The sequence below is a fragment of the Uloborus diversus genome, unplaced genomic scaffold, assembly GCF_026930045.1.
Source record: "Uloborus diversus isolate 005 unplaced genomic scaffold, Udiv.v.3.1 scaffold_888, whole genome shotgun sequence".
In the NCBI taxonomy this organism is placed as follows: Eukaryota; Metazoa; Arthropoda; class Arachnida; order Araneae; family Uloboridae; genus Uloborus; species Uloborus diversus.
Window position 1 is genome coordinate 51,838 of NW_026559108.1, and position 24,760 is coordinate 76,597.

The following is a 24,760-nucleotide window of genomic DNA, read 5'->3' on the forward strand; positions in this document are numbered from 1 at the left end:
ATTTTACTGCTTTAATTCTCATATATATAATAGCCAATGTTTGAGTAACATGCGTGTTTCAACAATGAAAGTCACGCCATGACTTGATAATTTGATAATGCCTTTTGGTAATGTTTAACATGCAGTGAAAGGCTTTATTGTGACAAGGCTGAACTCGATTGGTAACTTAACTGTTTTACTGTTAAGACTGTGTCATTTCAGAGAAATGAAGAAACTAAAAAGTGGTAAACTATGAACGCTATCTACTGGATTTTAGTGTTAGTATACTGGGTGGTCATTCCAAGCTCCTCAGCTTGCGAGATCGAGATGTTTGCTCATGTGATCGGTTGTGACGTAGAAATGTCGCCAAGTAGCATTTTAATCTACTCGAACTTAGCTTGCGGCTAGGTTTGAGTAGATTAGAATACTACTTTGCGACATTTCTATGTCACAACCAATCACGGGAGTGAGGATCTCGATCTCGCAAGCTGACGAGCTTGGAATGACCGCCCTGGAGTTAGGGTTAAAATTTCAACCATCAAAATTTCACCAAAACAGGCAATTGCTTCATTAAAATGTAGAAGAAGAGAAGCAATTTTCACCCTTCGTTCCTTGAGAGGCGATTCTAGTTCATAAAAGTTTAGTTATTTATTTTTGTTTCTTCATCTGAGAAAAATATTTTATGTGATTGAAAAAAGTTTTAATCTTCTATAAGTTTTTACCTTACTTTTCTAATGCATGAAAGTATTGATTTTTCTTTTTTCATATTTGTTATAATTGCTGTATACAGGGCCGGATTTGGAAGTGTGGAGGCCCCGGGACAACAAAGGAGTGGAGGCCCCTAATCAGGGTTCAAAGAGGTCATCATATTTTCGAAAATATCCGATACTTTGATATATACCCGAATGTTTTGATATATATGTATGCATCCATTCTTTTCGATCAGCACTTTAATAGTAAATACATCCCATGACCCATGAAATTTAGGATATTTTGTAAAAATTTTATTATGGGGGCCCCTTTGTTGTGGAGGCCCCAGGACAGTAGCCTTACCTGCCCTCCCCTAAATCCGGCCCTGGCTGTACAATTGCATGCATTTAAAAATAAGTACTAGAAAAGATGTATTATTAAAACTGATATAATTTTCTTTCTCCCCCCTTTTTTTTCAGTTTCACCTTCATGAAAGAGGTTTGAAACTTGAATCTGCTCTTTATGAAATAGTTTGTGAAGCACTCACTGATGATTATGAATGTGTCAGAATGGCAGCACTTAAACTTATTGATGTTATCAGTCATTTACATTGTGAAAAGTAAGTTATGTATCTTGATACAAATGTTTAAATATCATCACACATTGTTTCACATTCAAAATTATCTTTCTGCCTTATAGAATATTCTGGTACTTTTCACATTATGCATGCATTTGCCTTGTTTTTCTACAGCTTGTAAACATTTGAAACACAAATGCAAAAGATTTGTTATTCATGTTGTGAAATTATTTGCACAGTTGAACTTTAAAATTATGGAAGCGGCAGAAATACAGTGATTCTCTTCAGAATGTTTTAGATTTTAGGTTTCTATTAAAAGCCATTTTTTGCGACTTACTAATAACAAACAAAATTCAATTTTTCTTTCTGTGATAATAATCAACCACAATATCAGTGAATTAAATAATAAATTTTGAATAACTTATTAAAACATTTATGCTGAAATTAGATATACATACTAGAGTCTAATGAGTTAAAACACAAGTTATTTGTACATTTAAAAAATAGGCAATTAGAAATGAGGAATATTTTTTTATGTTGTGTTTTAAAACATTTTGCTAATTGATATGTTTTATTGACTACCATTTTTTGGCAGTTTAGCTTCTGTTTTGTTTTGTACACACTAATCAGTTCCTATTTGTTTATAAAATCCCTTTGCTCAAGACCTGTATAATATGAAGTGCAGCATCCCTAAATCTGGCCAAAATTCGGAAAAATTCTGGAATAGGCATTTAAACAGTAAAAGAAAATTATAACACATAGTAAAATCTCACTTATTTATCATGCATGTAACTGTAATACCTTCTCCTAGTCTTTTTAAACCCTTCTATTAAAGAGGGGTGGGGGCAAAACATATACAATTTTATGCTTTCTCCCACCCCCTATTAAAAAATATTTTAAGTTAAATAATAATAAATATAAAATAAAATAAACTCACCAGAAAATATAATCAGTTAAAGTAATTTAAACACCAAAAGATGTGGGAGGGAGCAGGCCTTTCATTTGAATTTTTCCTGAGGGAGTAGGGGAGAGCAAAAGATATGTGTTGGAAAAAAAAATTCCTTTCCTAAACTTTCCCGATGTTCTAAACCCATGTAGCAGTTGTTCTTGAAAGAAAAATCTGATTTTGAAAAACTCGTCCTTTATTTGAACAATCATAACTATTTACAAGATAATAAAATAAAAACAGAATCGCTTAAAAACAAAAACAATCTCATCTATCAATCTGATAGTCACCCCACACTCATTCCAAACACCACATCCTTCCATCTCAATGCACGTGTCTTATGCACGTCGACTCGGCACGTGCAGATTGCCAATTGGCGATGACGTCAATCGCGTCAGCCCGCACCCAGCCGACGTGCAAGAACGAATTTGCATGGGAATTGATAACTTTTCTTTCAATAGCCAACAATATGTACAGTCAGATCCCAACTTACGCGAGGGATGTGTTTCAAGACTCCTCGCGTAAGTTGAAATTGTGGAAAAGTGTTTTGTATATGATTTTTTTATTAACATACCGAATCGTTTTAGACATTTTTAAACACCTTTTAAACTGTTTTTGACAATTTTTTAACTATATAGTACTGTTTTTTACATAAAGAACTGATTTTTCCGTATTTTTGAAAAAGCTGCATTATTCAGCATAAAATACTGTTACGATATCAATGATCAATGCGAGAGAGAGAGAGAGAGAGAGAGAGACATAAATATAAAACAGTAAGGTACGCACAGTATGTAGTAATAATAAAGCACTGTACTGTAAGAGTGCTTTACAGTAGATACAATAAGTTACATTTATAACTGAAAGATTGAAGATGATGATTTATGCTGCGCAATCTGATCGTCATTCTAATATATTTTTAAATACAGTAGCTTCGCATTTACTTTTATAACATTTACATCTATGATAACACCCCTCTTTCAGGATCTCCATATATTCTACAATACAAGAGCAGATTCTAATTTCATATTATTTGCATTTTGCTTGACCACTAATCTGCAAGCTTCACATTAAAACTAAGGTCTGGACTTACACGGATCGCCTTCTCTTTACTTTTTATTATACATATGAAAGATTCACTCAAACCTAATTGTCGTGCTACCTTCGACCCACTTTCCAGTTGTACAAGTGTATCAAGAATCTTAACCTTTTCTTAAATTGTCACAAATTTACACTTTTTGTTTCCATCTTCAAACTTAAGATGAAAGAGCGTGCCTAGGTGCCACAATATTTCATTACCTTTCATATTTAGAATAAATAAATAAAAAATGATGAGTGGTGATAGATACACACTAAATAGAACTATGTTTATAGTGCAGCGTGTGGGAACTTGCACAGTCAGTGATGCTGAAAGGATGAAAGTACATTCCCGAAGTCAATAACAAAGCCAAAGCTTATTCCTTTCGAAATATTTTCGTGTTGAGAGCGAGAAATTCGCTTTAGCGCTATAATTCGTTGCTCCTGAAAAACTCCCATTATAGCTATTTTGCGTAAGTTGGATCACGTTGTAGCGGGAATCGACTGTACTCAATATAAATTATAATAATAAAATACAAAATGACGAAAAACAGCAAAAATTATGGCAACTTACATGTAACTAAATGACATTCTGAAAGTAAGGGGGTTTCAATTGAAACCCCCCTCCCCTTTTAATGATGACCCTGGAGAAGATGTGGGATTTATTTGGCTGCTTCAAATTGTTACGAAAATCACATTAGGAAACCTTTAATTTCAATTCATCAAGTGTATTTTTTGTCTTCAAATATTCTACAAATGATATTACTTTATGTCAAAATAAAAGGACCTTGGAAGTAAGCAAGTATTTTATTTTAAATTACATTCTGTAAATGTAATTTAAATCTGAAGTTTCTTTTTAAAACATTCTATTTATGAATCTAAATATTTTTTGTCTTATTACTATTGTTAATTTGTTAATGCAAAAAATATTAATAGTTCTCTATTTTCATTTTGGAAAAAAGGTTGGTTTCCATAAGCCCTGAAGAGCAAATTAGATTGGCTGATGATGCATTTGCTCGAATCTGTAAAATGATTACTGATCCATCTACAAATGTTCGAGTGCTTGCTGCTTCACTTTTGGTTTGCTCTTTTAAATTCTATCTTTAATTGTTTGTATTTTGTTACATAAACGTTTGACTGTTTCTAAAGACATTCACCAACAGAATTAGTTTGTTATTCATAAAAGTAATTTTTTTTCTTAGCAATAAGAATTTATTTTCTCTGATTTATAGGGAGGCTTTACAGATGTGAGCTTGGAATTCCTCAATCAAACTCTTGACAAAAAGTTAATGTCAACATTAAGGGTAAATATAATAATTTTCAGTATTGTTCAATATTTTATATTAGTATTGTAAAGTGAGTGGAATCTGCTCTTTTCTGTTATACAGTGTTACTCCGATTTTATGCTGTTCGTTTTATATGTTACCTCCCTTCCAATATCATTTTCCGTGGTTCCTGAAAAAGCTATACTGATAATGCTAAAACATTCCAGATTTTACATTACCGAATTCCAGGAAATCTCCTTGATATGTTTATCTACAAACAATTCAAAATAATTTTTCTTCTACAAGACTCACTCAAACTTTTTTTTTTAGATTTCTTTTTTTTCCCAAGATAAATTTGTTTTACAGCTGTTTGAAGCCACTCTGGTATTCCTTTTCTTCTGTCTTATTGTCCTGAGAGGGGTCTCCGTTGATCGTCGTCCAATCTTCCTTCACGACAATCAAGCACCAGAGCTGGCGACACTTTTCTTGAAATTGGAGATGCATGTATTATCTCATCACATCACAGATTCCTTAACTCATTAACTTCTTGCTTCCGATAATAGTAATGAGGACTAAGAAGAAATAATGGAGGGTGTTATCACAGCTGATCAAAGGCTTCAAAGAAAAAAAAATTATTTGTAAAATGCCAACCAAGAAGGAAAGCCGTAACCGAGTTTCTATGTTAAATCTGCCTTTTGGACTCGCACTTGGGGGATCATTTTGGTGTTGAATAAAATTAATTTAGCCAAATTTTCAGCTCTTAATCTCAAACCACATTCAAGTTTTTTTAAAAAAACTTGGTTTTTATTTATTTTTTTTTCATAGTAAAATTCAAAATTAATGAATGGTAATTTTTTCCCTTATTCTTAGGAATAAAACACATAAAAAAAATTTATAGTCATAATTTTTAAACAAAAAGCCGGTTTTTGGCGACGAAAATAAAACTTAAATATTTTTTTCAATGCTTTTCTGAAAAGTGTTACTCACCAAATTTTATCAGAAAATATCTTTTGCACCACATTCTACACTCGGAAATTTTTTCGAATTTTTTGAAGTGGTGGAACAATGTGAAGAAAATTTAAAAAAATGATTTTTTTTCCATAATTTTGCGTTTAAAGAAGTTTAAATATTTTTTATTGCCAAAAAAAATCATTTGAACTGAGTCGGTAAAAATCCTCTGCTCAGTAAAAAAGAAAATGAAAAAGATTTTTTTTTTAAATTTTGAAAATACTATCTTGCCAAGGAAAAAACAGAAAGAAAACCATAAAAAAACTAAGACATATCCTTCATGAAGTTATTAGGAATGTGAAAAAAATTATTATAGACCTTTTTAATAAATATTATTTAATGCTAAATTGTACATAATACGGTTTTATAATTTGTCCATGCTATTGGGAATAATTCTTCAACCTTGATCCAATAAGGACAAAAATTTTGAGCATCAAAATAACTTTATTATGATTTAGACACTGTTTAACATAATTATGTTAACTAACTGGCAGTTGATATAATAATTTATGAAGATTTTTTAAGTAAGGTTAGTCTTCATCACTGTCTTCGTTCACAACAACGTTGAATTTTTCATCAATGAACAGATGACTCAATATTTCGGCAGGTTTTACAATTTTTGCCAAATATGGGGTATGAGACTGAAAATATATGTCGAAATCAAATGTCTCAAGCTGTATCATATTTAGCCGAGATGATGAATGAAAATGGAACGATTAAACTCAATTATGTCACAATCACACCTAATATTATAAAACTTGAAGTGAAATCGCGACATATTAAGTCAAAAACATATTGTTACTTTCTTGATTATCAGTCAGATAAAAATGAACTCACTCAGGTTACTTGATATTGTTATGACTGTGCTAATAGTAGGCGCACTGTTGCATATTGGTCACTAGGGCTGAGCAATATACCTAAATATATTGATATATATTTATTACTGCGGTAACGATATTCAGATTTCAATCTGTCTTACATATCGTTGGACTGACTTACCTAAGAACTAATTGAAATAATGACTTAAAAATACATATTTATTCATAATTCCTTCTGCTTAACGAGTGGATCATACCTGCCAACTCTTTCAGATTTCCCAGAAGTTTTACGGATTTTCATGTATTTTTCCATTTTTCTGATTACGAGCAAAATTTTCGAATTTTTCATGCTTTGCAGAACAAAAAAATTGTATCTCGCCCATTTTGGCGCTAGAAACCTATCCTAGAAGCAGCACCATGCCGAATTGAAACCTTGAAACCAGGGTTGCTGTAAGAGAATTCACTTGTTGCATTCAGAAATTTAGATAGAATCCAAGGAACGGAATTCCTTCAATTAAATGAATAATTCCACACATCTGAGAACTTCCAACATTGTAGGTTATTTACGGAGATCGAGAAGTAAAGCAAGTCTTTCGACTTTGACGATTGCGAGTTTGCTTTCAAGAGAATACCAATTGCGTTTTCTTTTGAAATGGTATCGGAACTAGCGGAGTTATATCTTTTTCGCTCAAGATCCGATAGATATGACTTATCAAACATAGGTTGCGGAATTAAGGGTAGCATATATTGGGATATTCGTTTTTTTGGGAAACAGCAAGTTTCGTAGAAAACCGAAAATGAACTTGCATTTCTCCAGCTTGTATGGTTTTTGCAAATTATGTAAAGGAAAAAAAATTAATGTGCAGATTTAAATATGGGGGTTACCCCCCGTGTATACTCAAAAGTACACACGGTACCGCCCCCCCCTAAAAATGCAATTCACCGACTGTTTCATAGGGACTTGAAATTTTTCAAACACCATTTGTAAAAATTTCAACAATTTGGTCTGTGCTGTGACCACCCTCACCACATGAGCGAGGGGAGGGTCGCTGTAACGAATATTATTAGAAAAAATAACTGGAGTGCTACTTATATATATATGTTATATATCAAGATGTCCGAGGGCTTTTATCAATTGCAGATCTTGACATGCATAGATATAGGTCCAAGTTCCACCCCACCAAAAAATGACACCCACAATTTTAATAACCTCCCCCCCCCCTGAAAATAAACACAACCTCTCATAAAAGACATTAAAATCTGTTTAAAATAACATCATAAAAAATTTCAATGGTAAAGGCAGTCTCATTACCTTTCCCCCCCCCCCCCCGGCTGGTCATCTCTAATTTAGCTATTATTATGAGAATAAATTACTGAAATATTTACTGATCCAGGTTTCCGATGACTTTTATAGCTAGGGGTGCCAATTCTTCCCAAGTGCGTTGCCCCCCCCCAAAAAAAAACCAGGATCCTCTGTTAAAAACAATAAAATCATTTTGAAATAACATGTCTGATAATTTCAGTTTTCAGTCTCTTTCATCCCCCTCCCCTCCCCATGGGCATATCCCTGCTTTAGCAATTATTATTGGGATAAACTACTTTAATACAGTTGGCTCTCTGTTTGACGACTTTCTCTATTTAACAATGGCTTTTCACGGTCCCAGATGATCCACTATAATGTTAAAAGCATTCTATTTAAGGACGATTTTTTGTGGTCCCTTGAAAGTCGTTAAACAGAGAGCCAACTGTATTTACCTTTCAAAGTGACAGATGACTTTTCTCTATTGCAGAACTCGATGTACAAATAATATAGTAAGGGAAGCCCTTCCTCCCAAGTGTGACGGCACCCCTCAATTTTACCAAGAATCTCCCCCCCCCCCCAAAAAAAAAAACGGGCGCCCTTATTGAAAAGTCTAAAATCCTTCTTTAAAAACTTCTCTGATAATTTCAGCGGTATAGCCAGCCTCATGCTCTCCCCCTCACCCCTTAAAATGGGCACCCCAGCTTTAGCTATTGTTAGAATAAATTGCTGGTATATTTTTCAAGATTTCCATAGGCTTTTCTCTGTTGCAGATCTTAATGTATAGATAATAATGCTAGTGCTGCCAATCCCCAATAAGTGCAATGCCCCCCCCCCTCATTTTCAATTTTACCGAACATCCCCTCCCCACAAAAAAACAAGACTCCCTACTTAAGAGATTAAAATCCCTTATTAAAAAATCTCTAACTTCAGTGATATAATCAACTTCAAGGACCCCCCCCCCCAAATGGGTACTCTGCTCTAGCTATTATTGTTCGAATAAATTGCTGGAATATTTGCTTATCAAGATCTGAATTACAAACCATCTTGATAAGATGTTTTGTAATTCAGATCTTATGTATATGATGTAGCTAGGGGTGCCCATGTCCCTCCCTAAATGCGATGACTTTCCTCAATTTTATACCCCCCCCCCTTTGTAAAAGAAAAATGCAAAAATCTATTATAGAGATTAAAATCCTTATAAAAAAACTTCTGAAAAAATTTCGATCAAAAAATTTTAATTATTTTTCAATAAGCGCATTTTACTCCACACTTATAGCATAATTGCAAAAAAATTCTTCAGCAATCAAATGATTAATGCACGCAATATATCTTTATCAAACAGCTAGGCTCGTAGTCCTTTTCAAGAAGACTTAAACCTACAGATCTTTCTCATTTTACTGTAAGAAAAAAGTTCATTTACTTAATCTGAGACAGCTCCCTGAAAGGTATTTTAAAGATCATTCTTTATTTGACTGCTGATTTAATGATAATCGAGATGAATGTACCCTTGTGTCAGAAAAATTTCTGCCGAACTTTGGCCTCTTTGTTCCACAAATATCACATTTTCAAATTTTTAAAAAAGTTTATTGAAGCTCAACAAAGACCAAGCGCTGTGTTTATTTTTTGGTGAATTTGTTTTGCATTCATTTTTTAGTGATCATTTTAGTTCGTAGCAATATTTGCAATTCTATATTTTGTAATTATGTTTTCCCTCTTGTTATAAACTATGGAGCAGCATAAAACTGAAAAAAATCTCCCAAATTTTATTGTCTATGTGTGTGTGTGCGTGCGTTTTTTTTTTTTTTTTTGTTACTTATTACCTAGTACCCAAGGGATTCGCCAACTTCTTTCGGAGTTTCGAAGGGGTTCACATAGGGGGGAAAGGTTGGGAACCGCCAAGGGCGCCCATATAGGGGGGCAAAGGGGGGCTTGAGCCCCCCCTTTGAAATCAGAACTTCCTTGTTTTTAGTACTTTTTACTTTGCAAAAATGTAAAAACATTTCTTCTCCAGCAGTTAATGAATAAGTTATTAAAAATGTCAAATTTTAATGACTCTAATCTGTCCAGAAATCAATTTCCGTGGGGAAAATATCCTGCTAAACCATGGTGAAAATATCTGAGCCCCCACCCCCCTTATAATTTTGCATATGGGCGCCCAAGGGAACCGCTGATATAGTGCATGTTAATTTGGATTTTATTACCTTCTAGAAAAAGAAGTCTGGCTATGAAGGTCATAAAGAAAATGATTCTGAATGGTCGACTGGCAAAAAGCTGCAGACTGAAGCTCCCAAGGAAGAAGTGGAAGATGATAATGTTAGCTTAATGAGTTCTGGTGCTTGTGGAGCCTTTGTTCATGGCTTTGAAGATGAATTACAAGGTCATTATGTTCACACATTTTGCAGTAGCATTTAGTTTTAACTTTTTTTTTTCATTAATTTTCATGTTAGGGCTAAGTTATAAATTTTTTAAAAAAATTGCAAAATATTTCAAAATTGCTCAAAATGTAATACATTTTCTTCCAAAACATTTACATTAAAAGAAAGTTTTGATATTGTACATGAAAAAATTGCCCTATAAATATGCAGCTTATATTTTTTGTTAATATTATCTAAAATGTATTACTAAACTTTTTTCTTATTATAGAAGTTCGAACTGCAACCCTTGATTCGTTTTGCAAACTTGCCACTCATTTTCCATCATTCGCAACCATCTCATTAGATTTTCTTGTTGATATGTTTAATGATGAAACTGAGGAAGTGTGCTTGAAAGCTATCCATTGTTTGCAAGAAATCAGTCTTCATATCATGCTCAGAGAGGATCAGTTAAAAACAATTTTAGTGGTTTTAGAGGTAAATAACTCTGCTTTTTATTTTCATTTTATTAAAGCTTTCCCCTTTCTTTAATTATGAAGGTTTAAATAAATACTTTGATTTGTGACTTATTAATTTTTTTATGGGTTGCCTTGTCCTTAAAGTATTTAAAGTTAAGTCCCAGTGCCACCTTTTTTTTTACATGGATGAGCGTAGTCATGCAATGTATTAGAGGGAGGGAGGAGAATAAGTGCAAGAGTTTTGCTGTCAAAAAGCTGTTTACTTACATAAAATAAGAATTAAGAGAATAAAATGAAAATATAAAATATTGCATACCATAGCTGGGAATAATTTTACTGGTAGTAGCGCAATGCAAATGATAGTACTTTAGAAGTGAGTACAGTGAAATCCCTCATAACGGACACCCCTCTTATCCAGACAGGTTTTAATTCCCCGGCATAAAGGCATTGAGCCTAATGTATTAGAAACCTCTCTACTACGAACACCCTCAAATACGACATGGACATTATTTTGGAAGCTATTTACATGGATCTTTCTTTTTTTGTGGACAACTGACTATAGGAATAAAAAAATAAATTTCGAGAACAAAATACTTAAACATTGGAAAGTTTGTTACATTTATAAAGTTGATGAATATCTCTATAGCACACTTGTTTTATAGAGTTCGGCAGGATAAAACTCTGTCTTAGCGAACAGAAAGCTGCTCTGGTGAGAAATTTTCAAAAGAAATGTTTATGAGCACCATAGATAGCATGAAATGGAAACCTTTTGTCATCCAACCAAACTTCAGTGCTTTAAAGGTCTGAATTTAAATCATTTACGAGTTGACTGGCATTCAAATTAAAGAACGTGAAAGGATGACAATCAGTGAACCAGTATTATGTCTAATAGGCTTCTGATTTTGGATAAAATGTTTGCAGGGGAAAGAGGCATGTTGTTTTCTTGATAGACAGGGCCAACTCTAGTAGTTCTGTCGCCCTAGGCGATATTGACAAGTGCCTCCCCCATTGAATAATAATAATAAACTAAAATAAAAATTATTGTAAAGTGTTCACACAATTGGGGAGTTTCTAGTTAAATTCCAAACTGGGTTTTGCACATCCAAGCACTGGTACACACTTCGAATTGTATTTTTAATATTAAAGTAGTGCATCTTATGGCACTGAAACAGATGTTAATATATTCAAATGATTTTTAAATTGCCCAATTTGCCGCCTCTAAAAGTGAATTGAATTTCTAGTTAAATTCCGAACTATGCTTTACATATCCAAGCACTGGTACACACTCTGAATTATTATTATTATTATTAACATTTTTTTTAGCATTGAAACATTGAATCTTATAGCACTGAAACAGATATTTATACACTTAAAAATATTTCAATTTCAAAATTAGCCGCCCCTAAAATCTGCCGCCCTAGGCGGTCGCCTACCCCAAGAGCTGGGCCTGTTATGGATCAATGCGACTCAATTTCCACTTATGGAGACTGAAATTTAATGCTAGAAAAATATGCTAGATTTAACGCATTTGATCAACAAGACGAAAGACGCTAAGACTAGTTGCAAATTGCTAACTGAAACAATAGCAAGCTGCTTTCATCGTGTTGAATTCAAAACAGAATATGTCAGAGTGAGCAGTTTTGTGGCAATGATGAATCCGAAAGTTTGCAGTTGTTGATGCATCTATTAAGGTTTAGAAATACAATTTGATGTAACGTAACCTGATAAAATAGCGTTGATTATTACAATATATATATACTTAAAAACTAGTCAGTTAAAAAGTTATGGAGACATTTAATTGTATAGTATAAAGATATTTAGGTTGAGAGTAAAAAATGAATAATGTAAAATAAACTAAAATTGTAAAACCCTTCTCCTGCGGACACTCCTCTGTTACCCACAAAAATGTTTGTCCATTTAGTGTCCTCTTTAGAGGAGTTTTACTGTGTATATATAACACACCTAATACAACGCCGTCACAAGTAAAAAATTGTCCATTTTGCGTTGTATTCATGTCCCTGGTTCATTTTTATTAGTCCTATTAAAATGCAAGACAAACACAAACGTTTAAAAAAAAATTAACTTTGTTTTTGAGATGGGTCAGTGTGTTACTATAATAATTTAAGCTAAGGCGCATTCTATTTAAATTGATTTTTCTCAAAAAGTAGTTTTTGCAAATATTGCAGTGTTATACGTGTGCGACATACGTCCAAGGCAGTTAAGGCATCAGCTGAGCAAGACATACATATAAATGTGAGTCTGCTGTTCCAACAAAGCCCGGGTCGCAGGCGGCCACATACAATATATAAATTTTTTGGTTAGTCTCTGCTCATCAATACTAATTTTGCAAACTATACTGACAACTTTTACTCAAAATTTTACCAAATTATGTTTACATTACAAATTAGGCCTTGTAAAACAAGTGTCCATCTTACAAAGTGTGATATTGCTTATTTGCTAGAGTTAGTCAGTGTTTGGTCAGTATTTTACAAATTTTGGTCAGTAAAATCAGTATTTTTGGCCTTCCCAGCAGTTTTATCCCCTGTTATGTGCTTTAATTGTTAGAATATATTTTGAAGTGCAGGCATGTTTAATACTACTAAAAACGTATCGTCTAAGTTCCATTTCTAATTCATATTCTTTGTACATCTCTAGGATTTTTCAATGGATTTAAGAGAAGCCTTGCATGCTATGCTGGCAGCTTGTCGCTTGACAACAAAAGAGTGTTTAAAATTTTGTGTTGACAGCCTTTTGAAAAACTTGATGCGCTATCCTCAAGACAAGCGCTCTATTTGGAAGTATGAATCTTTATTTCATTTTTTTTTCATAAAACAAGTTTACTATTCATTTTTTCTCATTTTCTCTAGTTTAATATTGCTTACCAATTATGTTACTTTTTAGTTTGATATATTTTTTTTAAGGTACTGTTAATACATGATTGAAATTGCTTTGCTTTTTTTTTTTTTTTTAAATATGTTTTTGACTTGTTGCCTTCCCCTCATTTCTTCTAAATTCCAAAATCGATTTGAAGAAAAATTTCTAAATATTTTAGTGCCAAATATTTTTTGAAAACTTTAGTTACCTTCTCTTTTAAAAATATTTTAAAAGCAAATCTTTCCTTTTTTTTTTAAATTTCTTTCTGTGTTATTAATTAAAGTGTTGATTGAATAATCTAATTTTGATAATTACATATTTGCATTACTTTATGTTTGTGAGTAAATACATAATTATAATTTTACATGTCAGTATTTTTGCAAGAAATAAATATTCTCCTGTGTGTGTGCACCATGTTCAGATGAAATTATCACACCATAAAATTTGACAGACGCATACATCTCAAATTTGAGACCTTTAGAATGAACAAATGGTTGTTAAATAAATTTTTGTTTGGAACTTCTACTGCAATTCACCAATTTTTGGAAAGGTTTCAAAAAATAGTGGCATTTCTTGAAAAACTAAAAATTAAAACAAAAATTTCTGAAACTGATGCTCATTTATTGCTTCTAAAATTCTTGCTGAGAAAATGTAAACTCTGTCTCATATAAAGTAAGAATAGTCAATAGCTTTTGTTTTGTTGACATTCTTTTTTCTTGATTAGTTTATCAACAGATTTTAACACTAAGTTGGTCACAAGTGTCATGTCACATGCTTTTAGACAAAAAAAAATTTCATCAATGTTTATTTATTTTTCATTGTAGATTTTATTTAATTTATTTTTCCTTAATCATATTTATTTATTTATTTACCTTTTATGTTTTGAGGAAGATATTATTTTAGCAAATTTTTTTCACTTGTTAAATCACAAAATTAAGAAGGTTTTACTTCAGATTATGATACTAATGTCTGTCAATGTAGTTATAGTTTTTTATTTCATTACCATAAACTTTTTATTTATGTCATTTTTATTTACTGATGCTGATTTAAGCAAATAGGTGGATAGTATTTCTATCTTTTCGTTCTTTCTTTTTCTTTTGCATTTAATTGATGTGTTATTTTTTCTTATTAAAATTTTATATGCTGATTTCACCGACTTACTTTTACAATTTTAGTCTTTTATTCTTATTACAGTTTTAGGCAAGTGATTTATAACTAAAGCAGAAATGTTTATTATTGAAATTTAGTTTTCATTTTATTTGTCTACATTAGTTTTTGTAACTTAATCGAAACAAAGTTGTTGCATTGTTATGTATAATTTCAAATTTTTGTCTCTAAGCTACTGTTCTTTTATTTGATTTTTGAGTTCAGTGTAATTTATAAAAGCAAAATCGCTTCAGTGAATAAAAAAAAAAATAATAATGAATTCAAAGTTTTTAACCATTTTTTTTTTTAATTAATAACTTTTACCATTTTGGCACAATTAATTACCAAAACTAATACTGCTGTGGGAAGGTAAAGCAAAGAATGTGCAGAAATGAGGTTTTGAGATGTTTGAAGAAAGGTGTTTTAAATTTCATACTAAAAATAGAGAAATGTTGGAATTTGATGTTTTTTCATGCTTTATTTTCAGTGGAAACCAAATAAGCAAGCTTGCATAGTTAAGTTTATGTACAATAGATGACAAAATGCAAAAAAAAAAAAAAAAAAAAAAAAAAAATGCAGGCTCTGCAGTTTACCTGCCCACAACAGAATGCATGCTCTTGTTTATTAGACTGGCCAAATGGTTATTTTAAATGACTTGGCAAATATTTGTTTGCTTAAATGCATGCATGTAGTTTCAATATTTCTACTTGATCATAGATGTCTGCAAAAACTAGGCGAAAGACACCCTTATTTAACGTTACCTTTAGTTCCTGAGTTGTTGAGCATTCATCCTTTTATTGATATGACTGAACAAAATGTTGAAGATCCAGCTTGTATCCTTTCTCTTGTATTTATGAAGTGTAATACAATTGTTTTACATTGAATTTTTAGGTTCAATAAGTGCTTTGTAATGGAAATCAAACTCTTGTACCTCATATGCTAAAAATTTAATATTGTCAGCTGAGTAAATTAAAATTTGGTTTTCATACTATGGCAACTGTTGCGAGAAATGTTAAAAGAAATCACTCAAACTGTTGTTATGATACTAATATTAAAAATTGTCTATCACTATACAACGAACTGCAAGGTTATGATTTTGGGTAGAATGATGTATGACTCTATTTTATGTAGCTATAAAAGGAAAATTTATATAAGCACTTCATGTAATAGTAAACTGTTGAAAGAAACTATAAATATATCAATAATATACTTGTACAAATACCAACACTTAGCTCTACCAATCATGACATAATAGTCTGCATTACCTTTTTATACACCAGAAACAAATTAACCTAGCAGTCATGTAAGGAATTCAAATACAGTCAAACCTTGATATCTTGAACCTCCTTATCTCGAAACAAAAATTTTCCCCAGCATTTTCTATAAAAACCCCTATGTATTTTTCATAGTTATCTCGAAATTTATTTTTTGAAACCCTTGATATGTTGAAATTTTTTGCACAGAAGCAAGTTTCAATTGTCGTTTTGCTTCGACAATTTTTGTAGTAAAACCAATTAAGGGAGAATTGCTTAACGTTTTTCATCCCTTTTCTTGGACATTTTGTGAATAAGGGATTGGGGCAAGATAATAGGGGAGTGTTGGCATGAAGGGGGTGCAGTGTTTTCCCCAGAATTTAGAATCTTTGTGCATTTCTCTCGAACATGTTGTCCACTTTGAGGAAAGGGGTTCAATTTTTTGTCCGTCAGTTTTCAAGCGAAAACGGAAATGTGTTCCTTAGCTTTTTTAACTCCTACAAAATGGTTGCTGAGAACTTTTTGAATGTGAGGTTACTGATTAAAGATAAAATTAGAATTTTTAAATTTTTAGGTGAAAAAACCAAGTTGAAATTTTTGTTCATTTCAAAATCTTATCCTGTGCACTTTTGACAATTAGAAAATTTCAAATCTAGTGAAATATTGAAGACTACTTTATTGATCGTAATTCGATGTGGTCCAGTAGTACATATATAAATGCATATAGTGTACGTGTGTGCAAATGTGAGAGTTAGGAGTGTAATTTTTTAAAAACCTTTATAACTCGAAAAATCGATATCTCAAAAAATTTTCCCATCCCGAGAGATTCGAAATATCAAGGTTGTACTGTATTAGTTACCTGTAGTGCAACATCTCTTTGGAAATTTGAAGTATCTATCCATCATTCTGCTCTGTGTGAGCGAAGGAACATTTGCCATTTTTAAATCATGATTTGCAGCAATGATAGTTTCTGTTGCTGCTAAAGGTGTCCTTTAGCTTGAATTTTCACATAAGTGTCAGCCATTATTTTTCTGTAGCCAAATTTCTTTGGTGTGTTGCGATGAACTTTCTCCAAAAGTTCATCTTCCAACAACAACCAAATTTTTGCATCACCTATCTGTTTTCTCTTCATGTTGTGGACTGAACAAAATAAAGTTTTTTTAATCTTTTATTTAACACATCTAAACTCCCAATCTGCTCTTTGAACCGACCGCTTTGTTTTTGTATTATGTTGCAAATTGTAAGGATTTGTGTTTTGGAACCGATGTTTGGGTGATCACTTTTACTGAAATTAACTTTATCTTCGTTTCTTTTTCCTTTGATTAGCTTTTTGTCACATTTCACCGGCATAAAGAAAATCATTTTCATTTTCCATAAAGAAAATCACTTCTCTTTTCCCATCATCAGCATTCTACTTGGAAATCACTTAAGGCACTGAATGATATTATCCCTAGACAAAGAAAACGGACTTATGAAAAGAATAATATTTTCTATTCATTCTTAAAAGCCATAAATCAAGTACCAAAAGAATGTGTAAGTTCTTGACTAAGTGTTTGCTGAACATTTTGATGCTGGTCTGATAAGTTGTTTTACATTTGTTTCATCCAAGGAAAATGATTCAAACTCTTTTTTGAAATGTTGGTCTCAAGCAAGACTAATTTTACTCGTGAAATGCTTCAATTGCATAGAGCAAAAGATGGTCTGAAGCGGTGGTGTCCAACCTTTTTCTGCTCAAGGGCCTCACCTCACATTCAAATCAGTTCCGCATTTCAGAAATATATTGACACGAAATTTGAAAATATTTCATTCTTTTCTAAGTAACATGGGAAAATATGGAAAATTAAAGAAAATTAAAACCAATGATTATTGTTATCATTACTTGATGTTTATTTTTTTAATGCATTTGTTTTTCAGAAACAATTTTCTGAATATTTGGCTCCAAATTTGTGACATTTTCACTAATCATGCTTTTCGACCTATAACATGGAATAAAATAACAAGTCACACAGATCGACTTTGGAAACCTTACGTTGGTCTACAGCTTTCTGATTCCCCATGATGCCGTATTTTCCATTCCTTCTCTTTCCGTGCAATGTCATATTAACAATCATAACTTCTAAAAAGTGAGCAACCAAGAGAATTGTACAGGTGTAGCAATGAGAAGAAATGAATACAAATTCATAAAGCTGAGGATCAAACAAGCCACTTAAAAGAAAATACATAGTTTTGTTTTAAATAATGATTTTTAAACAATTTCAACCACATTTGCATGTCACATGGAAAGTCTGTGCATTCCAAGATTATTGTTGTGCGTCCCAAGTAGTCAAAAATATTATTGTTCTATTTAATTTATTATTTCAAACACATTTATGTTTGCAAAATGTTTTATTTTTTCCGTGATCCATACAGTTTTATCAAGGTACAGTTTTGTCAAGGTACAATTTTGTCATCCTTAATGTGATAGATATTTGCAATTTGATACTTGTCTTCAATGCTGCTGTGAACTGTCCAGTTATGATGTCTTTGTTTGATGAATACACTCAAAAACATTATTCCTATTTAAAAGATACTTTACCTCATCTAGTACCTCAGCTTAAGGTAAACATTATGTCCAAATAGTTGTATTACTGTTTGCATAGTTTCAATCGTTATTTTGTACAGTAGTATAAAAATCATCCAAAAATCTCAAAAGTATGTCTGTAATTGTTATTTTATAAAAGAGAAAACAAGTACAATAAGGAACTTAATGTTGGTGGGAAAATTTTAGTAAAACTAGCAAAGTTGGATACTATCTTTAAAATATTATTTTAAAAGTAAAGTTAATAATTTGGGATTTTTTACAGAAAACATTTAAAATGTAGTAATAAATTATAGCATCCTAGTAAAACATTTAACTTATTATTCATTGTCATGCATAGCGCAACAGTCCAGGGTGGGCCAGGAGCTTCTACACTAGCTGTATCCAACTTCCACCTATTCACAGCTAAGCTCCTCCAATTCTTAGACCTGAGGGCAATACAATCTTCTGAAACCCCTGACCTGTGGCTTATGTTTCCAAAGGGAAAAAAACATCAAAAATGAACATTTTTTGTTATTTAATTCTTTTTATACATTAATAAAATATAAAAGTTTTTCTAAAAATATTTTGGGAAAAAAAATATAATTTGTCGCTTAGCAAGCTTTTGTGTTTCTTCACTTTACAAGATGAAATGCACAATGCTTGCACATTCTCACTTGTGTGCTAAATTAATTTTGGTTGTCAGTGTGAATGTAATCTCATCTTCAGTGGGAGGATATCTACCTCCAGCTTGTTTATGGCTGTTTCAGACTATTGAGAAGGAATAAAATGGAGGGAGTGAAGACTTTCATTTGTAAAGCAAAGAAACCAAGTCACATGATATATTTTAAAGTGAAGCATTTGACGAAAACATGTTTATTTCGCCAGTTTCATGCAAAACGTGTCAACCACTCGTCGTTGCTATGTCATGTGACTCGAGCTCTTTGCCTAAGCTTTTACTAAGCCAATGAGTGAATTAGCTCCCTCCATTTACTAATTCCTGCTCTAAGTTCTAGACTAGTGATCTCTGATGTCTCCAATAAGAGGGAAGCTGCTGTGTCTGGATATCGTAGTCAGGCTGTCGGTAGATGTAGTCTTGCCCTAGCCTTATAGGGATAACTTAAATCTTATTCAACAGAGTAGATATTTACTTACTGCTATAAATATGCATGCTTATAGGTATAACTATCCTTCTATTATTTGATAGAGGGTGCATGGTACATGTTTTAGTCAAATTTTATTATGTGTGGAAACTTATCGTCCTCCCTTCTCTCTCTCTCTCTGTTTTGTTCCAATGTGTCAGCATTATAATTTGTAGAAAAAATATCGATTTTTAAATTTCTAGCTGAGAAGTGTGACAATAGTTCCTGTGAAAGTGGAATCATCCGATGAACACTCCCGGAAATTTTTGAATCAAGTTTTAGAGAGAGTAGCTGCTGCCGAACATCGAAATCCTAAAGCTCGGCAAAGCATATTAGAGACTTCTATTCAGTAAGATCTGCTATTAGTGATATTTATTTTAATTCACTTGTAAAATCTCTATGTTAACTATTTTGCAGGCTTATGCTCCAAGAGGTTAGCGTAAATTCAGGGGTGATAGTGAACTCTAGTAAAATGTTCTAAAGACAGTGAAATTTTCTGAAACTATGAGGAAACTTGTCCCCCCCCCCTCCCTGCCCCAAGGAAAACTCTTCAAATATGCATACAAAAATCATTGAAAAAAAAAACATTTTAAGCATTTTTCTAAAAAATTACTTTAAGAGTTTTAGAATGTATAGTCGGCCCAACATTTTCGGAAATAGCAACCCAAAATTTTCGAATCACTAACACCCCTGTTTAAGTTACTTCATAATAATTCTCAGCAGATTATAATTTGCATTAATTGCAATCCTTCCAAGTTAGCATTTACGGTATTTTCAGTCAGATAAGCTGAGCCTTAGTTTGTGTGGATCATTTCGCATGTAGCCTAGAAACTCAGTTCGGATTGATGTTACAACTCTGAGACTTTAGCAACAATCATGGTTCATTCACTTTTAACAAAATCAGGAAAATTGCCTGAAATAAAAATTCATTTTCAAGTGCTTGAAAAACACTAAAATGCATCTTCAGTCCTTGAATTTTATGGTTTATTTTTTTAAAAAAGTACATTTTAAATCGTATTTGTTCAAAAAAAATATATATATATATATATATATATATATATATATATATATATATATATATATATATATATATATATATATATATATATATATATATATATAAAGTATATATATATATATATATATATATATATATATATATACTTTTGTTTGACTATATTTGAAGCTTTTAGAAGCAAAGAATTGTGTCAAAAATAAATTGGAGATATCTAGTGCAAATAGTAGGGGAAACTCACACATGTGGTGGCAAGCGATAGCAATCGTAGCCATAAAAAGTGCTGGCATAAAATATTGTAATTTAGAAAAATATTTCAGTGAAATCTTACCCATGGTTTGAACTTTGCATGCCTTTTACTCAGAACTTTTAAAAGTCCATTTACATCCCTTTCTTTCTTGCCTCATTTGTGCTTTAGAAAATGGTTACGGGTAATTATATAACACAGTAAATGTTATATAATTTCCCTCTTAAATAATTACACTTGAAACTTATTGATAAAAGAAAATGGTTGACATAAAATTAATATTAATAGCATTTATAATGAGAGCTCTCTTTGCTCTAGTGCAGTGTTTATTAATTTCTTTGACAAATTGAAAACTTTTTAATCTCCACAATTTTTTTTTTGAACCCCTGGTTTTTATTGAATATTATATTTTGCTTGCAACACTCTAGGAATGGTTTTTTTTGCAGCTAAAGTAAAAACTATTTCAACAAATATTTTCTGACTTGAATAAGGTTTTTGAAAAACTCACGCAAAATTTCTTAAATTATTTTTAAACAATTTATTTAAACCAAGCTTTAAAATTTAGGTATAAGGAGTAGTACTTATTTTTATTATTGCTGACATCTATTAAGATTAGGCTTTATGGATGAAGTCTCACTTTTTCGTCAGGATCAGACAGAAATGTTGTGAATTACGCATATTTGATTTTTATTGCCTGTAGCCTTTCCTAAAATTTTGGACGATTGTATCATCTGAATTAATTACTAATTTTAAAGGCCACTTTTTCAAATAACTATGTTTGAGATTTCCATATTTTTACATCCTGCAAATGTTTCAATCATTTGAAAGGATGGAATTTCTTTTCAAAAATACAGGCTTAAGGTGAATAATTTTGTTATGGTAATTTAATTTAATTTATGTTAATTTCATTTTAGTACTTAGCTCCATTTTTTGCAAAACTGCTAGCTTTTAAATTAATAAGCGCTTAATTGCTTAATTCTTTTATTTGTTTAAAAATAAAATATTTATTTAAAAATAATCTTTTCAATTTAAAAAAAACTTAAAATTAGCATAATGGTTCCCTCTTGGCCAATAAATTTATTATATCACTAGCATACCCGTACCCGGCATTGCTTGGGTAATGGAATTAGCAGGGGTTAACAGTGCTTGGTGCACCTAGTTTCGAAAATCCCCTGTAATAATTACTTATTACCTATATTTTTTTCTAATTTTGGGAGGATCCCGGGGCCCCTGGACTCCTTATATATATGTATGCCCTTGTCCTTAACTGATGTTTAACTGTTATTAACGATCCTTTTAAAATATTGATTACATAGACTAATAATAAGAGTAAGCCGAGCTTTCCCAGACTTGCTGATGAAAAAATTGGTTCATGGATACATCATCTGACTGGTGGAAGGCTTGGCGAAAACTTTTGCAGCATGGTTGCTAGATGGCAACATTATCAAAAATTTGGTACTCAACATGTATTTTAAGACGTAATGTGTTTTCATTATAATTTTTTTCCCGGTGCAGAGATTGAACTGTTTTTCTTTTAGTTATGCATTATTTTGACATTAATAATTAGTTTTTGATCACAGTTTTCAGCAACATTTATTTCATTTGGAACTGCTACGTCAGCGTTGGCGTGAAAGTAATGGCGTAAACGTTTTGCGTTAACGCAAAAATGTACTAACCGGTATCTTAAATTGAAATTGTAGGTAAAAATCTTACCGTTTGCCGATTCTTTTTAGGCGCTTGCATCTTTAATTGCTTAGAGAGTTATTGAAATTGACTAAAGAAAATGCACAATAATATCTCACTATATTAACAAAATATTTAAAACTTAGAATAACAAATATACAAATTGGACTCCATAAAAGATCATTCTTCCGTGTTCCATCAATTCTATGTATTTTATTTCTCGCTGGCGTGGATTGTCTGCTACGATCAACGTTCGCTGTTGCTAGGATATCCACCAGTCACATGGTTTGGTTTATGAGCAGCAAAAGGGTTGCCATAGCTTGGTCTACTCTTATTATTAGTCTATGATTGATTATCTTTGCAAACACAGTCCATCCACATTTTTTTGTTATACCTATGTTTAAGCAAGAACTTCTTTGTATACAACGTTTTTAGTTTTTTTCTGGTGCTAAAATTATTAAGCTGCTTGATGAACTGACTTTGGAGCAAGCTACATAAAATTGGCCTTGTGAAAAAACGTTTTCTCTTAAATTGATCCCTGCTACATTTAATGTCTGTCCTTGTGATTTATTAATGGTTATTGCAAAGCTAACTTTTACAGGAAACTGCACTCTTCTAAATTCAAAAGGAGAGTCCGCCTGAGATGATGTTCTTAAAAACTTCGTTTCTAGTTTTGAAAAAATAAAAGCAATAGACAGAAACATTAGGATTTGACTTGAGAAAAGCCTCGAAGAACCACGTGAGAAACAAAAACAATATCAAATTTATAGTTCGCTATCGACCAAAAGTTGAGATGAAGTACTGAATAATGATTTGAATGGAGGAAAGCCTTCGATAATAAGGGATTTGAATTCAATGACAGGTTTTAATTTCGCAGAAATTAAGAGGTTTTAATTAGTTTCTCCCGAACTAATTGAGATTTCGAAAAATCCTTTCTTAGTGGTTACTTTCGTAATCATGCGGACATTCCTGCCAAATTTCAAGTCTGAAGCTTCAGCGGTTTCGGCTGTGCGTTGATATATATATATATATATATATGTTATCTCAGGACATTGATTTTTATATATTAAGATTATTGACACAAATTTGAAGATTTTTTTTATTCTTGGGAATCCATTTTTGAGTAAAAACAAATTTTACTAATGTATAATTTATCGCAAAGAATGTGTATTGTCAATGAGAAAAACATTTTTCACACACTTTTATGATGCATTTTTAAGGTACATAAAGCCTGTCTTTATGTTAAGTGATTTTTTTTTTTTTTCGCAAATGGTATTTCAACTGTATTTTTAGTCTAAAGCATAAGAACCTCCATATGTTTAGATGACATACTATAACATTGTCAAAATGCATGTATTCTGCTAAATCATATTGTAATTTTTATTACTTTTTAAACACTTATGAAAAATTATTGCAAAATATTTCATGCAATTGTGGGCTTTATTTAATTTTCTAGGGGAAAATATAATAAAAAAATAAAAAGAAATTTTTTAACATCTACAGAATAAAAAGAGAAACAATCGTGAGAAGAATCGGTTGAGGCCAGATTCATTTCGAATATAATGTACTTGCTTTTGAATTTTGCTTATCTTTCCTATTGTTTTTTCTAGGGATTTGAAGCAACTATCTGCTATTGAGCCAAAACTGTCTGCTGCTGCCAACTGTGCAGCAATGTATATTCAGTGCCAGTTAGTTTTAGCAAAAGTAAAATTTTTTAAGTTCTTTTTGTTAACATTTTCATATTTCTTGCAATAAACATAAAGCGGTGAACTTTTTAAGAAGCTGGTATGTTGGAACTAAACTTGGCTTTTTAAGTTAGTGAGGGCTAATATTGAACTTTTTAAGGAATCGACATATTTCAGGAAAAAAAATAATAATTATAAAACAAAAGATTTAGAATATGAAATTTTTTTTCTTGCTTTCACTAATGTTTAAATGACATTTGAATTGAGTAATAACTTATAAATCAAATTAATACACTGTAAAACTTTTAAGAAAAGATTCTTATACATAGTCAAACGTCATTATTGTTGCCTTTTGAACAGTCAACAAAATGTTGTCAAAGAACAGAATAACGTTTTGACTAGAATAGCTTCAAAATACATTTAAGTCATAAAACTAAAACTTACATAAATTAATTAATAATTTGACATTTTTAATTAGATTTAGTTAACATAGTTTTGAATTATCGACTAAGGCAGGAGAAGTTCTCAAACGTTTCCAATTTACGGCACCCTAGTTGATCTATATTTATACATATATACATATTGATACAATGATACTTTGTGGCACCCAGGTTGGGAACCCCTGGACTAAGACAAAACTAAAATCATAAAATATGTAATTTATCATT

General features: G+C 31.7%; 1 protein-coding gene across 1 annotated transcript in view; it reads left to right on the forward strand.

The window, feature by feature from the left end:
• The window catches only part of LOC129233995 (integrator complex subunit 4-like protein 2), a gene marked incomplete at its 3' end in the record, with an annotated part of 41,951 nt that extends 17,840 nt beyond the window's left edge, over positions 1-24,111 (forward strand). The window contains exons 5-14 of the mRNA XM_054867904.1: positions 1,149-1,288; positions 4,229-4,346; positions 4,499-4,570; positions 9,869-10,037; positions 10,304-10,509; positions 13,146-13,288; positions 15,228-15,343; positions 18,228-18,361; positions 19,666-19,811; positions 24,018-24,111. Coding sequence (XP_054723879.1) covers positions 1,149-1,288; positions 4,229-4,346; positions 4,499-4,570; positions 9,869-10,037; positions 10,304-10,509; positions 13,146-13,288; positions 15,228-15,343; positions 18,228-18,361; positions 19,666-19,811; positions 24,018-24,111 — 1,338 coding nt within the window. The remainder of the gene's footprint in view (positions 1-1,148; positions 1,289-4,228; positions 4,347-4,498; positions 4,571-9,868; positions 10,038-10,303; positions 10,510-13,145; positions 13,289-15,227; positions 15,344-18,227; positions 18,362-19,665; positions 19,812-24,017) is intronic.
• Positions 24,112-24,760: the final 649 nt, after the last annotated feature.